The 15130-nt window shown below is 37.5% G+C and overlaps 1 protein-coding gene across 5 annotated transcripts in view; it reads left to right on the top strand.

Moving 5' to 3' along the window:
• The window catches only part of MINDY4 (MINDY lysine 48 deubiquitinase 4), an 86748-nt gene that overhangs the window by 38248 nt on the left and 33370 nt on the right, over positions 1 to 15130 (top strand). For 2 of the 5 annotated variants that reach the window (XM_026096433.2, XM_026096442.2), the window contains exons 12-13: positions 475 to 540; positions 808 to 875. The exons of 2 other annotated variants lie outside the window; for them this stretch is intronic. In XM_026096433.2, the coding sequence (XP_025952218.2) occupies positions 475 to 540; positions 808 to 875 (134 nt within the window). The remainder of the gene's footprint in view (positions 1 to 474; positions 541 to 807; positions 876 to 15130) is intronic. One more of the 5 variants, XM_026096449.2, reaches the window with a different exon arrangement.

The following is a 15130-nucleotide window of genomic DNA, read 5'->3' as shown; positions in this document are numbered from 1 at the left end:
CTTTTCTGAACTTTATGTTAAATAGGTTTATTCTTGGGAGCATTCTCGTGAGTGTGATGAGAAGTGCTCTGATACCTACCTGCTGTAGACAGCTCACCACAGGGGGCACAAACTCCTGAGCTACTTGCCCCTTCTCTGTCTTCTAAAGCTGCACTGTTCCTATATTTGTTCTAATAATTGCTTTTCATCACATAAACAATGCTTAAAATTGAATCAAGGTGGCCATACAATAAACTTAGGAAAGGCAAGAAGCAGCATTTAAAAATTCAGAATGTATGAAGTGCTAAGAAAGAATATTTTACCAAGTAACAGGAGCCAAAAAAAGATAGATTTCACTAGTTTTTTATACCATTTCATGTTAGTTGAAGATCTTACCAGTCAGATACAAAATTGTGGCTACTTTAATTCAGCTTTCATATTATAAAAACAAATTGTTATCATTTCAGTTGCATTTTTTCTTACACTTCTTCCCAGCTAATACTACATAGTGCCACAAGGTATGAAGATCTGATTGCATTTCTTCAGAGGAATATTCATCAGGTACTGTGTATACTGTATATAGGGAAGATATTAAATTTGTTATTGTTTAATTGCCAGTCTTTCTGTATTTATCAGTCTCGTATGATGTCTTCTGAACATTGTTTCAGACACTGTATGGTCATGCCTTGCATTTTAAAACAGAGGGCAACAAATTCACTTTTAGCATAAATGAGAATGATTCTGCTTTCAGTTGGATTTGCCTTTCTTTAGGATTGGGCTAAAAAATGTACACAGCAAGCAAAGTAAATGCTATCTTTTTTTTTTCAGTTTGAAATTGGTCCTTGTGGTTGCATCCTTCTGACTGTGTCTGTCATCTTATCAAGATCTATCAATCTGTGAGTGTCTTTGTATCCCTTTTTAATAAACTGCAAAGTGACTAAGCTGTGAGAAGGTGAAAAGACAGCCATGATGTACTGAACTCTGTGGTCTTTTAAATCAGTCTTGATGCTTACTCTGATAAATATAGGGAAGTTAGTACTTAGATTTGTTCAATCTTGGCTTTTTTTTTTTTTTTTTAATGAGTTCGAGACTGGCTATAAATGTATAATTAGTCAAGGGTGACCAATATGGAGGGAGTTACGAATGTAGGAACATAAACATAAAATAGGAACAAAGTGGATCAGCCAGATCATCTGTTCTTGTCTCCTCCTATTCGAGGAGTGATGTTGTAGTCACCAAAGCTTATCACCTGCCATTTTAAAAAATGGTAAATTTTTTGCCACTGCTCTTGAAAAACTGTTTAGGAACCTCATTTCTTGATGGGTAGAAAACTTCTTAATTCTAGCCTGAATTTAATCACTACTAAATTCAAGTTTCTTTTGTTGTTGTGCCAGTATCTTCCCAACTTACTTGTCCACTTCCCGGTGTTAACAACGTAAGAATGGCCACGCTGGGATAGACCAAAGGTCCACCTACCCAATGGCTCGTAGTAGTTGCATACAGAAAGAGTATTAGAAACCATCTAAGTATAGACGGATCTCTGCCTATGAAACTTCTGTCAATAAGCTTATTGCCTTCCTGAACTGAAGGGGAGCAAGTGGACTATGTATTCACTCCCTGATGTATTTTGAGAGCAAACCTACTCAGTCTTCATGAGAACTATAAAAGTCAGACTGCCTCAGTTTCCTCTTATGAGAGACTTGCTGATCCCCTGGTGATTTTCTTTGCATCTCTGAATTTGAATGAAGCTTTACTGAAGACAGTCCCAGAATGATTTGCCATCTTTCAGATGTTTTTCTCCCCAGGGTGTCATACAATGGTTAATACTTTTCCATCTTTTTCTGAGTATCTTTTTTTGCCACATACATTGCAGAATTGTTTGACTCATTGCTATCCTGCAATCTACAAAGATGCACCACTCTTGCCTCTCTTCTGCAATATCAAACTAGTATGTTCTTGGCTACTGCAAAACCATTTGTTAATCACAGAATCACAGAAGGGTTGAGGTTGGAAGGGACCTCTGGAGATCATCCAGTCCAACCCCCCTGCTCAAGCAGGGTCACCTAGAGCATGTTTCCAAGAATTTTGTCCAGACGGCTTTTGAATATCTCCACGAAAGGAGACTCTACAACCTCTCTGGGCAACCTGTTCCAGTGCTCAGTCACCTTCCCAATAAGGAATTTTTTTCTCATGTTCAGATGGAACTTCCTGTGCTTCAGTTGTGCCCCTTGCCTCTTGTCCTATTGCTGGTCACTGCTGAGAGTCTAGCTCCATCCTCTCTACACACTCCCTTCAGTGTGTAGAGATTAATGTGTATACTTATACACATTAATAAGATCTCCCCTCAGTCTTCTCTTGTCCAGGCTTAACAGGCGCAGCTGTCTCAGCCTTTCCTCATAAGGGAGATGCTCCAGTCCCTTGATCATCTTAGTAGCCCTCCGCTGGAGCCTCTCCAGTAGCTCCATATCTCTCTTGTACTGGGGAGCCCAGCACTGGACACAGCACTCCAGATGTGGCCTCACCAGGGCTGAGTAGAGGGGGAGGATCACCTCCCTCGACCTGCTGGCAATGCTCTGCCTAATGCAGCCCAGGATGCTATTGGCCTTCTTGGTCACAAAGGCACATTGCTGGCTCATGGTCAGCCTGCAGTCCACCAGGAAATCATTCAAGCATAAACAAGATTTGATATTCCTTTATACCTCCTACATACTGGCTTGAGTGAATTCTATAAAGAAAATACTGGACATAGAATGAATCTATCCGGAGTGCAGAACGTGTTGTTTTTTACTGAGGTTGTCACTTCTAGTGTTTATCCATAACACAATCAAAAATAACCTAACTTCATAGATATTTAATTTTTTCCTCTTCATCATATCACTACACAACATTTTTGGTCTTAGTTCTCCAGCAAAGATTTTCTGATCTCCTGTAGAAGAATTTCTGATCTCCTAAACAGCTTTGCTTTGTTTTCATTTTGAACAGTGATGGTAGCATTATGCATATAATTCTCTCTCTCTCTCTCTTTCTCTCTGCAGATGTATGTGTATGCACACGCACACACAGACACATGTATATATAACTATTTTATGCTGTTAAAATGGCAATAATCATTCTATTCTATCTGATATAAATAACTCCATCTAAACATTAGACATCACGTCTAACATAGTTGTCTATGCTCCCTGTATTGTCAGCTGAAAGCAAGACCCATCTAGAGAGCTGCTTATGTCATGTACCTTAGATACCTGTTTTAGGGTGTGATGAATAATTTGCCAGGGGGGACCCTTTCTCTGCATCAATGACAATGATAAAGAAAGGCTAGCATAACTTGGATTAGGCACCTAATTTTTAGATGATTATACGTAAAGCTTGGTAAATCTTGTCTGAGTTTAATAACTGGTGTAATAGTTGTGCTGGACTGTAATTTAAACGTGTAGTCATTAAAGTAATCTCTTTTAAAAGCGAGTTGAGGCTTGCCCAAACAAATTTGCAGTTAATTGTGGTCTTATACATCTTGAATGTATTTCTGTGCTACTCTGCATCTCAGAGCTGGTCAGAATATAAAAACTTTCTTCATGTTGTCAATTCCAATTTTGTAGAGAATTATAGAGTTATCTCAAGTAAAAAGAACTGTCGAGGTGTTCCTCGACAAGTGTATTTCCAACTTGCAGTAACAACTGTCATGAAGAGAGCAGCTGCACTTAAAAGCAGCATGAGTTTGATTTGAGTAGGTGAAATGGTGCTTTTCTTTCTTCCACTCTATTGTCTTGAAAACAAATAGCAACTTAGAACCAAATTTGAAGTATACATTCAGTTGCTCACCCGCTGAGCTTCCTAAAAGCATTTACAAATATTTTTTTTCTTTTGTTTTTGTGCGTTCCTTTCTTTGTGTTATAGTAACACTGCAGGCCACTTGCTTAACTCCCTTTTTGCACTCTGACAGTAATTAAATGATAATTTTAAAGCATTTGTCATCATTCTCATTTTTCTGACCTACTTAGGGCGTGGAGGTCCGGAGTAGTAAAGGTATTTGAGTGAGAAACAATATACTTGGCATTTAGCAGAGTTATCAAAAGCAGCAATATTCCTAATTGCAGTTGATTGCATTGCTTTACTAGCCATTAAATGGTAAGCACTCTTTAGTAATATGAGCAAGGAGGTTATTTTTTTCATCACCTTTCAATTCTTAACAGATGGTTTATGACAGAGCCAATTTAGCATTTGTGATTGTATTCAGGCGGAGCTGTCTCAGAGTGAGCATGAAAATTCCTTACGATGCCCATTTACATTTTTCAGTATCTGAATGTTTTTACAGGTCTGGTCCACAATGGAGAACTGTTTATAAAATGTAGCTGTCTTTAGAGAAAGATTCATGACTTTCTCACAGAACTTCATTTTAAAGTCGCATTACTCTTCTAGCTTAGTACTGTATAGTACATTGCATTAGTAGCAGATCTTTTTTCAAATAAGAAATAGGAATTTTCCTCTGTCACTAGAAGCAGTGGAATATGTCTTCAGACCTTTGCATAACTATTTTTTAAAAGTGCAAACTAAATTTTGTTTATGTCATTTTAAATAATAGGTGAATGCCTATGTCATAATACTTCTCTTAGGATATTGCAAATAAACTCATGGCTCATATCATCAAGAAATATGTACCATTTAGTGGCTGTTGCATTGCAGGCATTGCAAGTAAGTATTTACATAACTGACATAGTTCTGGATGAATATTTGAAGAGTAATGGAGTTGTTTTAAGCAATGGAATTTTCATTCAGCCATAGACCTCACTGGGAATGTTCCTGCCCAAGTTTTTTGAAAGAAAATCAGTTTCTAAAAAATTGAAAATTTCAAGGAAGTTTCAATTTTCCTGATTTTGTGTGCATACTCTATTGAAAAAGCTAGGAAAAATATTTAATTTTAGTTGAGAAGTTAACATATTTTGGTTCTCAAATCTTATTCAGATACTTCAGTCTAAGTCTGCGCTAACTGTCTGGGGTTCCTTGGTCAATCTGTCTCCCATACTTTATTAACATCTCTTGTAAGAAAATTGAACTAGAACTATCACAAAACAGAACATTGTGCAAGATACAAAAGTATGTCCAACCAAACCAGAACAAAGCATTTATGTTTGGTTTGACAAAGAGAAGACTGGTGTTTTGATTTATGAATATTGAAATGTTTCTTTTAATCAGGAATATTTTTCCCCAATATTTTCTGTTCATGAATGATTCCAGTATTTAACTTAAGCTTTCATTTCAGGACAAAATTAGAAGAAAATAGTAACACATTATCTTATATGGTGGGGAAGGATTAATTACTGGTTAAAAGGTAGAACACTGAATGTGGACTAAATGGTCAGGTTTAGTAATTGAGGGATATGTACCACTGTTCTGGGACCTGTACAGTTCACCCCATCCAGAAATGATCTAGAAGGAGTGAAGGATAATGAGACCACAAGGCTTGCAGGTGGTACAGATTTACTTAGGATAGTCAGGTCTGTAGGCAAATGCTCCCCAAGTCTTTATGGATGGAAGACAACATGCAGTTGTGACCATGTCACATAGCTCAGGAGTGACAGCTGCAGTAGTTGGTACTGCTCAGAGGGATCCAGAGTTTTTAGCACCTTCTTAAATCCATAATTAACTTCTAGCAGTTCAGAAAGATCTCACAGTGCTGACAATGGAATAATCTCATCTGTATTTAGCCATCTAGAAGTTATATCCAGTCCCATTCCCCCCAGCTCCATCTGTAGTTGGTGAAAAGAGATAAGCTTCTTTAGGAAAGTCATTCCATCAAAAAAAAAAAAAAAAAGTCAGGAAAGGTGTGATGACTTGCTATGAGGGTGTGCCTATCTTTTTCCTTTAACTTTGGAGGGAGAGAGAATGACTTGCTTAGTGCAGACACCTAGCTCTTAGATGGCTACCATCTTGTGTGTAATGATTCCTTTTCCTCAACTTTAATTACTTACTATGCAAATATTCGCATCTGGGCTCTCTCTATGCTCAACAAAGGGAAAAAGATCATGATTCGTTTGACTTATTTTGAATGTTTGATGTTAGCTTAGAATGAGATAAATCATTTCCTGAAATGCTTAGTTATCTCCACAGTATATAAATAAAATCTAAATAACCTACTCAGATATAGGTTGTGCATTGTAGACATCATGTAGTCAGATGAATTGTCTTAAAGTGATTGGTCTATAAAAAGGGAGATGAAATTCAGCATTAATAATGTAAAGTGTTATACATGCTGGAAAAAAACAGTCCCAACTATGCTTACCTAGTTATGGCCTTTAAATCAACTATTATCAGAAAAGGAAGAAATTCTGGAACCATTACTGGTAAGTCTCAGTTCAGTTTTCAAAAACAGTCAAAACAGAAATAATGTGTTAGGAATAACAGATTTAAGAAATGAGAATAGAAGAAAAATGTGGTAAAGTCTTTGTATAAGTATGTGATTTTTCATGTCTTTTTCTTGCATGTAGCCTTGTCTTCCCAGATCAGTAAAGATACTCTAGAACTAGAAAACACTGGAAGGAAAAAACAAAGATTGTCCATAGTATGGAATAGTTTCCATTTGAGGACAGATTAAATCTTTCCTCTTCAGCACTGAAGAGGGACAGCTTGGATGTGATAAAATTCATATATGCATGGCAGAGTTCAATAAGAAATGATTATTCACTGTCTCTCAGAGTTTAAAAACCTAGGAACAGTCACAGAAATTATCAAGCTTCAATTTTAAAACAAAATGCAGTACTTTTTCTTCCACAGCATAAGGAACTTTCAGTACTGGAAGCTGTGGTGGCCAAAAGTATGAGGAGGTTCAGATAGGTGTAGACAAAAGACCGAAAGATCCATCATCCATCAGTAGCCTTAAACCCACCAGTCTAGGTGCAGCCTCCATGTGCCCCATGCTTGTGTTGTGCCTTGATATGTGTTACTAGCATCTGCTGCTGACTGGATGCTGGAGTAGGCTGACTTTTGGTCTGACTCCATAATTTTTACGTTGTTACTGATTTTTCTTGCAAACGGAAATTCCAAATATCAGCTACGTCTGTCACGCAGTTACTCTAAATCAGTAAAACCGTAGGCCTGCACAGCCAGGAAATGCAGAGTTTTGCACTGCTTTGTAGATTTTGCTAATGAGTTTATCATAATCCATGTGCAGATGATCATCACTGGTAGAACCGATAACAAATCGCCAAAGAGGAATGAGAATTCCTGAGGAAGTTGCTCAGAACGTGTTGTTGCTTCTGGTACAGGAAGGAGTGCTAGTCACTAACAATTGTAACTTCTTTTTTTTTTACAACCAGTGAAGAATTAAAAATTAGTGGCATTATTACACTAGCTCAGGGGACTAATCTTCCCGAATGTGCAAAATGCATACTCAAAGCTTCATGTGGTTAAGAGCCACAAGATATTTTCCATATATCAGGGAGAGACAGAGCTAATAGGCAGGCTGCAAGCTCCCACGTGGACTTCACTTCATTGCATATGAGAATGGAGCACTGTGTAACCCCACTGTCTTGCTGAAGTTACGAAGTATACTAGAATCACAGTGCAAGCTTTCTCTGCTGGATGCTGTCTCATCATCTCTGACACTTGGCACCTTCCCCACTGTGCTTACCCATGCAAAACTGTTGCTCTTTTGGGATGTGGCTGTTCCTGATCCATTCAGTGAAAAGGATTTACATTTCTGCCTCTAACCAACCAGGCACACTGTCAGTATTCATTGCCATATTTTTCTGAATATTTGCAGTAACTTTATTCAATAAAACCATCGTTACTAGAACCCATTAGAACATACTGAGAACATACTAAGAACATACTGAATGAGCAATTGCCTTAACTCAGATTCCTTTGTAGAAGAAGCATGTATTGCTATTTTCAAGCTATCCGCAGAAGCTAAATAGAACCTCATCTGAAACACAGGCTCGTTGTGTTACTCACAAATGTGCTGACCATTACAGTCAAAACACCAATCCCTTTGGTCAGCTTGTGCAGGGATACTTCATCACTTATTGACAGCAGATCACAAATGTAATTCTTCAGTCAGCATTGGACATTTGGTATCTTTACACTTTTTTCTCTGAAGTGTTTCTGTGAGAGTGAAGAAAACAGTGGCTTTATCTGGGGGGGCCGGGGGTGGGGTGGAATAAAGAGCAACTTAAGGGTTCAAGAGGAGGCTGTTAAAGTTGGCCACTTATAAACCTAGGAAAATAAGTCAACCCCTGTCTCCTTATTGTGATCTCACAACTCTTTATAACTATGCTGCTATAGTTCTTTCTCTTCCAGAGATGTGTGCAGCCCCATTTCAAAATGATTTGTGCTCTTTTCCATTTCTAAGCTTAGCAGTTATTTTTTTCAAAAGCCAGCGCCTTTTTATTAAATGGAATAATTTACAGTTTATTTCCTTCTCAGTCTAGGCCTTTTCACACTGAATATGTTAGTTCTTAGTTTCCATATGTAGTTCTCTGAAATCTTCTACCAATTAATAAAATTCATACTAGGGGGAATCATGTGATTAAAGCTATGTTCCCTTGCACACTTACTCTGGATTCCTGTGGTACCATTTTTCTAAACCAGGGAAATTAAATTTCCTTCATCTTTCGTGCTATTGTTTCCCTTGGAAAAAACACAAACAACAGATCATTTTGATAGCCGTCCAATATACCTATTTCATCTCTAAAAATACCCTTCCCATAATAAATGAAACAGAATTGCACTTGGCATGTTTTACGGGAGAAAAATTTTGGCTTGTTTAAACTTTGTGTGAGAGGAAGGGTTGATGAGACAAGTTAAAGGATCAGTGGATACAATTCCCCTTTTCTGTTCATGGCTCTGCCATGAATTTGCTGTGCGGAGCATCTAGCTTCAGCATTTGGAGAACTACTATATCTACCATGAATAAATAACTTGCTTATCTGAGGAACCTAATTTTTCAGTCTTCCAAGGATCTTTGAAGAATTATGCAGTATGTTGTTATCATTATTATGTCCTATACTATGCTCAATATATCCATTTGTCAACTTTGTTTTGCTTCTGCAACTATATGTCTGGTTGCAAGTCAAATTCCAAGAATGTTCCTGCTTTGGTCCATTGGCAGACCATTTTTATCAATTTTTTAAACCTATAACAATTCTGTCCTCATTCTTCCTGCCTTTGCAGGATAATATTTCACTGTGAAATGTACTCTTATATAGGTGTGTTATGTTACAGTAGTACCTAGGGGCTATAATAAAGATCAGGACCTCTCTTTACCATACCAACGGAAAGAGTGAGTCACAGTGCAACATGCCATCTACTACTGCCTAGTAGCTCCACCCAAATATGCACTTACCCTGTAGGGCAAACAAATGTGTTCATCCTTGTTTCACAAAGGAGAAAGTTATCTAATATTTGCTGCAGGGTAAGAGCATGTATATGCGGTGTTACTACAGGTCACACTCTACTTAGCCTCATGATGACTTTTTTTGTGCGCCCATATCCACACAATTCCTGCTCTGCAGAGTTTGCATAGAACAGAAAGTGTATGTGACAAATGGGAAGCTAAAGCCCGTGGGAACTGATTCATCAAAGAGCTTCCAGACATGCTTAATTCATTAGACATGTGATATAAGTGTGCATGTGAGCACATTGCTTTATTGCGGCCAGAAGGATGTACCTCACATCAGACAGGAATCTGGAAACTGACTGTTGACCTTCGACTTCTGTAGCCATGACGTTACCTGCCTTTCAAACATTATTTGCTGGTCCATTTTCGTGTGGATTACTTCATATTGCTGGAAGGACAGGATAAACACTCTCTCTTAAATATTTATACACTTCATTGTGATAAATAATCTTAAATGAACATACTAACACTCAAAAATTTTTTGTTTGGTTAACACTTACTGAAAACCAAGCTGTAGGAGGACTGTCTTTATGCAAAGAGATGACTTTTTATTGAGAGATGTATAATAGGAATAATCATCACAGTATTCATATGTATTAATCATTTTGTCTGTATCCTTGATCAGCTAAATCGTTTACTGTAAAATAACCCTGATTCTGATCTATTCCTTCACTCTTTCAATCAAGTAGAACATGCAGAAAGAAAGCAATGCTGTGTCAATGTGTGAACTGTAGGTAGAATAGTGGGTTCTCCACCTTCAACCCATTTTCTTTAACTGACACCATTTTGTGACCCTGAGCCAATCTTTAAACTGAAGTTCCCCAGAAATGTACCTACTCTTCTTTTACAATCTCATGCTGTTTGGCTGATGAAAAAAATGCTTTTTGAGAAAATTTGGCTCATCCAATGACTGAAGCAATTACAAGTTCACATAGAAGATCCAGTCACACAGGGCACACTCAGTTCTTGATGTCAATATATTTTTATTCTGGATAAGCTGGCTTTTCATAAGTAATTTCCCCCTGCTTGAGAACAACTACAAGACACACAGCAAGGAGAAAATTATGTGTGTGAGCAATTTTCACTCAGTGTTTACAGTATTGTAATATAAATGCATGTCATAGTTTATGTTACCACTCAGTCTTTTGGTGTTTGGAAAAGATAGGGAAGCAGCTATTTTTAAGGGAAAACACCTGTTGATTACCTTACAGTTTAAAAAACACCCAAGCAGCCTAGACCTAATTGAAAAATCCACATTTGACAGTTTCAGACCTCCCCAACATCCATTTTGTGATTTTACAATGTGGGAGACGCATGAGATTAGATTTACCAAGAGCAGTGAAAGGACAGTAAACAGGGGAGTTTGTGTGGGATCCAGTCCTTTCTAGGGAAGAAATGAGCCCTTGTTTGTTTGGGTAAGTGAACTTCTATGCCTGCAGCTCAATAGGTTACATGCAGTTCATAATTTTCAGGACCTTTCATGTCTTTGGTGCTCTGGTGTGTGAATGAGGTAGAGGTCCTTCTGGCTGAATGTTCATTGGACAGATACTGCTTTTGTTAATGTACAACCTTAATGCAGCACAGACTGTAGTTTCAAAAGCCCTTGCTTTGTATATTCAAAAGGCAACAAACAAGGCAGTTTGTTTGAAAGAGGTTAAACTTTTTCCTTCAAAGAAAGACAAGAAAAAAAAGACTGATAATAAATGAGACAACCTTAGCAATGTTCTTAGGAGGACGTGAGAACTGAGTCTGCAGCTATGGCGTTTGTATTCTTTAAAAAGTGGATATACAGTGGAATATATTGATGCAGGAAATGTCACCTTAGACCAGTTGAGACAGAGGGGATCCAAGGACTCAAGAATAAAGCTGTAGATGGGGGTAGTAAAATGGAGTTCCGAAGATAAGATGAAGGAAAGAAGAGAAAGGTCTGAGAAGACCCAAGTATGTAGGCATCTGTCAAATAAGGTCTGAAGATAAGAGGAGGAAGCTGTATAGCCTGCTACATAAGGCATGTGACTCAGGGGGAAACATGACCACAATGGCAAGGAGGAGGAAGAGCTGAATTAGATCTGAAGAAGTTTGCTGCACTAAACAACAGAGAACAAAAATTAGTGGTAAGAAACCGGAAAAGATGAAACCAATTTCAGCAAGAAGGGGGAGAACCAAGAAAATAGAGAGGATCTGGGTTATTGTATGCAGGCATACTCTACATCTGGCTAGGTATGAGATGGATAGAGTGGGAAAAAACAGAATACAAAAAATTAATGGGAGAAGAGCTGAGATTCACACAAGTAGCAGAAACACACACGTGACTGTTGACTCCTTGTTAAGAAAATTCACAGAACAGAAAAGTGCACTGCATGCTAGGAGGAAGGATATTTGGTTTATATATGCAACACGAAGATTCCTCACAGGAAGAGTGGAACAAAATCCAGATTGTTCCCCATAATACCTCCAGTTCCTCCTGGAACAGATCAGAGTAAGTCCATGAAATTGCATAACATGCCTAAAGAGAAGGAAGCTTAGCTCATTCTCTGGAGAATTTTCTGATCACTGAAGAAAGAGTGTAAAGGAATGAAATAAGTAAGATGATCAACAAATATCTCTAGCACTGGTGGTCTGAAGTGTCTTGGGGGTGTCTCATGATGGGGAAAAGATGGACCTTTTTCTTCCTTTTTTTTTTTTTAAACACATAGACTCCAGTAGAATATTTGGGATTTCAAGTTAGGACGGTGAAAAACAAAGAATTCAGACTAAGAAAATGAAGAAGTTTCAGAAAACCTCACATAAATGTACAGCACAGTTAAAATTTGTGGTAAAATAAGTTTAGATAAACATGGACAAAATAAATGTTAAGGAAATAGCAGAAGGTTAGAGTGTGGATATTGAAAGGAAAGAAGGTGCTGCTATTGATCAGAATGGTAATCTTTCACTGTCTTTATCTGATATTTGCATCTGTAATTGAAATTTGAGAGGATGATAAAGATATTGAATGAGCTGTACTTAATTCACCAGGGAAATCAGGTGGAGTCAGAGAAATATAAAGAAGATATTTCAGATATGTGTATACTTAGGTAGGGAAGCTGAGCAACAAAGTGGAGGAACCAAAACTGTTGGATCAGAAATAGATATAGCAGAAACAGACTAGGTACCAGGTGTTGTAATAGGCACCAAAAGGAAAACTTTAATGAGATAGCATTGTATGTCAGTTATGTAAAGAAATTGAGCATGAGATTGTAAAGTAATACAAAAAGATAGCATGGACAAAAGGGCATCAGTTCGGTTCACAATAATTCTGAGAAAATAATAGAGAATTTTTACTGGTGATTCTAAGATCAGGTTTGGGCATCTGTAATATTTTTAAAGTGAGAAGTACTGCAGGAATTGTGAGACTCGGGGAGACTTTACCTTTCCAAATATTCTTTGAAGAAAAAATGCTGTTAACAATCTGATAGTCAATGGATATAGTCATCAAACAAGTGATAATTCTAGTTTCATTTTAATTTGGTAAAAGTGAAGGCTTCACCGAAGAACTAAATGTAGAAAATAACCTAGATTAGAGTCATCAGTAACTGATTTAGTGTAGATCAAGTGCAGTGTTCAACAAAAGTATATCAGTAGTTAAAGATCATTCTCAATATATCTACTAGAGTATTTATGTAAAAGGGAGTGATGAATGATGCAGAATATCCGGCACATAATACAGAATATTCAGTGCTGTCAGTCCCTGTTTTTTTTGCAGCCGGTGGAAAGACATAGTTAAGCACACACTACAAGCACACTCCATACACAGTGTGGATGTAGCCCTCTCCATTGACTTTGTGAGGTTGGTTAGTTAGCATTACTCACAGTTTCTTTAAACTTAGTGGGCATTTAAATCCATTACACTCAAGTAGGCAGCCTGAATATAACTCAATTTTTGTTGTACACCTTGAAAGATTAAGAAACTAGTGGGAGACATCAACTGGATTGAAGAGCTCAAGGATTCAAACGTAAGAAAAGCCTGAAATTTCTGTATTTTATGTTTTTAGTGACTGGAAAAATCTGCTGAACGAAGTTTTATCCTGACCAGCTGGAATAACTGTTTCCCAAAGTTTATTCCATTCTGCATCCTGGTGCTAGAAAATTCAGAAATAATGTGAGTCAGACAAGGTCAAATCCAGACCTTGTCAATGAGATTAAACAATAAGCAATTATCATATCAATAAGAAAAGATCAGGAAAAGAAGGAGTGAAGTTCCTGTGTAGAGAGGATATGGCTGTTATTGGGGATAATATAAGGGATGCCCCAAATCTAAATGAATATTCTGCCTTAAGTGTCAATAAGGAGAATGACCTGGTGAAAAGTCGGAATGGCTGATTGGAATCCATGCATAGGAACAGAATTAATTTCATGGGGAATGGAAGTGAATCTGCAAAAGTAGTGGCCACAGCGCACAAAGAGAAAAAGAAGGCAGCAATCTTTTTGCCTAAAACTTATTCTTAAAGTTATGTAAGATTTTCTAAGCTGTCTCTTGTTTTGTCAGACTTTATGAATGGGCTGGATTCCTAAAAACTTACTTGTTTTTGGTTTTGGTTTTTTTTTTCAAAATGTGTCACTTGGCTTCTTAAAACGTAGAGTAACCCTGCATCTCCAGGGTTACAGTAGAGATATGACAAACAATATTTATTTAGCAAACGTTATTTATATTTAAGAAAGATGGAAAAGCAAGCCAGATAAATTAGTCCTGTTAGTCTTAACTAGGTAGTTTAAAAAGCTGTAGGGAGAATTCTGGGAAGAGAGTAACTAGTATCTACAGGGGAAAATGGAAAATGTTAGGGACTGCAGCATGCTTTTACTGAAGATAGGTTATATGAGACTGAACTGATATTCTACTTTGATAAAGGGAGGACATGACTATTCTCTAAATATGGAAAGGTGGCAGGGTAAATAAATAAGAGTGATGAAGAATAGTTATTTAATTCAAAGAACAATTTTAGGACAAGAATAAAAGTGTTTATCAATAAACTTATATCTGTGACACAGTAAGCGTAGTCAAAGTTTAGACTAGATTTCAGCTTCCTAAACCACCTCTTCAAAAAAGTGTGAAAAGCCAAGAAAGTAGTTAAGGAATGTTGTGATTTTCTGTGAAAGAAAGTAACTAGGATGGCCAGATTTTACCTGCCAGATACAGAGAACAGCATCTTCCTTTCTTGCTGCTGTCTCCACAACTCTGCTTTATCCCAGTGGCTATTGCTGTAGTCCACTCCAGACCTAAAATACATGAAAAGTACTGTTCTGATGAGTATCTGAGATATATGCATTTAATTGCTCCTCAGTTCCATAAGACTATCCATATAGGATCAGAACAAAGGTCCATCTAGACTAGTATCCTTTCTTTGCCAGTGGAAAGCAGTGGCTGCTGAAGGAAAACGCCTAAGAAATGAGGTGAATATAAAGCAATTATTCTGTTGGTATATTCTCCATGTTTCCGATAGTCGGTAATTCATAGACTTCCTAAGCTGGCAGTTGTATCCGGACCATTAAGTTTATTAGCCCTTGATGAACCAATCTTCCATGAATTTGTCTAAATCCTTTTTGAACCCTTTTATTCTTTTGGCCTCCACAACATCCGGTGGCAATGAGTTCCACAGTTTAGTTATGCACTTTATGAAAGAGTTTCTTCTTTTGTTTGCTTAAACTGGTTGCCCGATAATTTTACCAGGTGTTGCCTAGTTCGTGCCATGAAAGTAGTAAGTAAATGTTCTTCATTCATCT

Source organism: Dromaius novaehollandiae, chromosome 2, assembly GCF_036370855.1.
Source record: "Dromaius novaehollandiae isolate bDroNov1 chromosome 2, bDroNov1.hap1, whole genome shotgun sequence".
Taxonomy (NCBI): domain Eukaryota; kingdom Metazoa; phylum Chordata; class Aves; order Casuariiformes; family Dromaiidae; genus Dromaius; species Dromaius novaehollandiae.
This window is presented reverse-complemented; position numbering and strand designations above follow the sequence as displayed.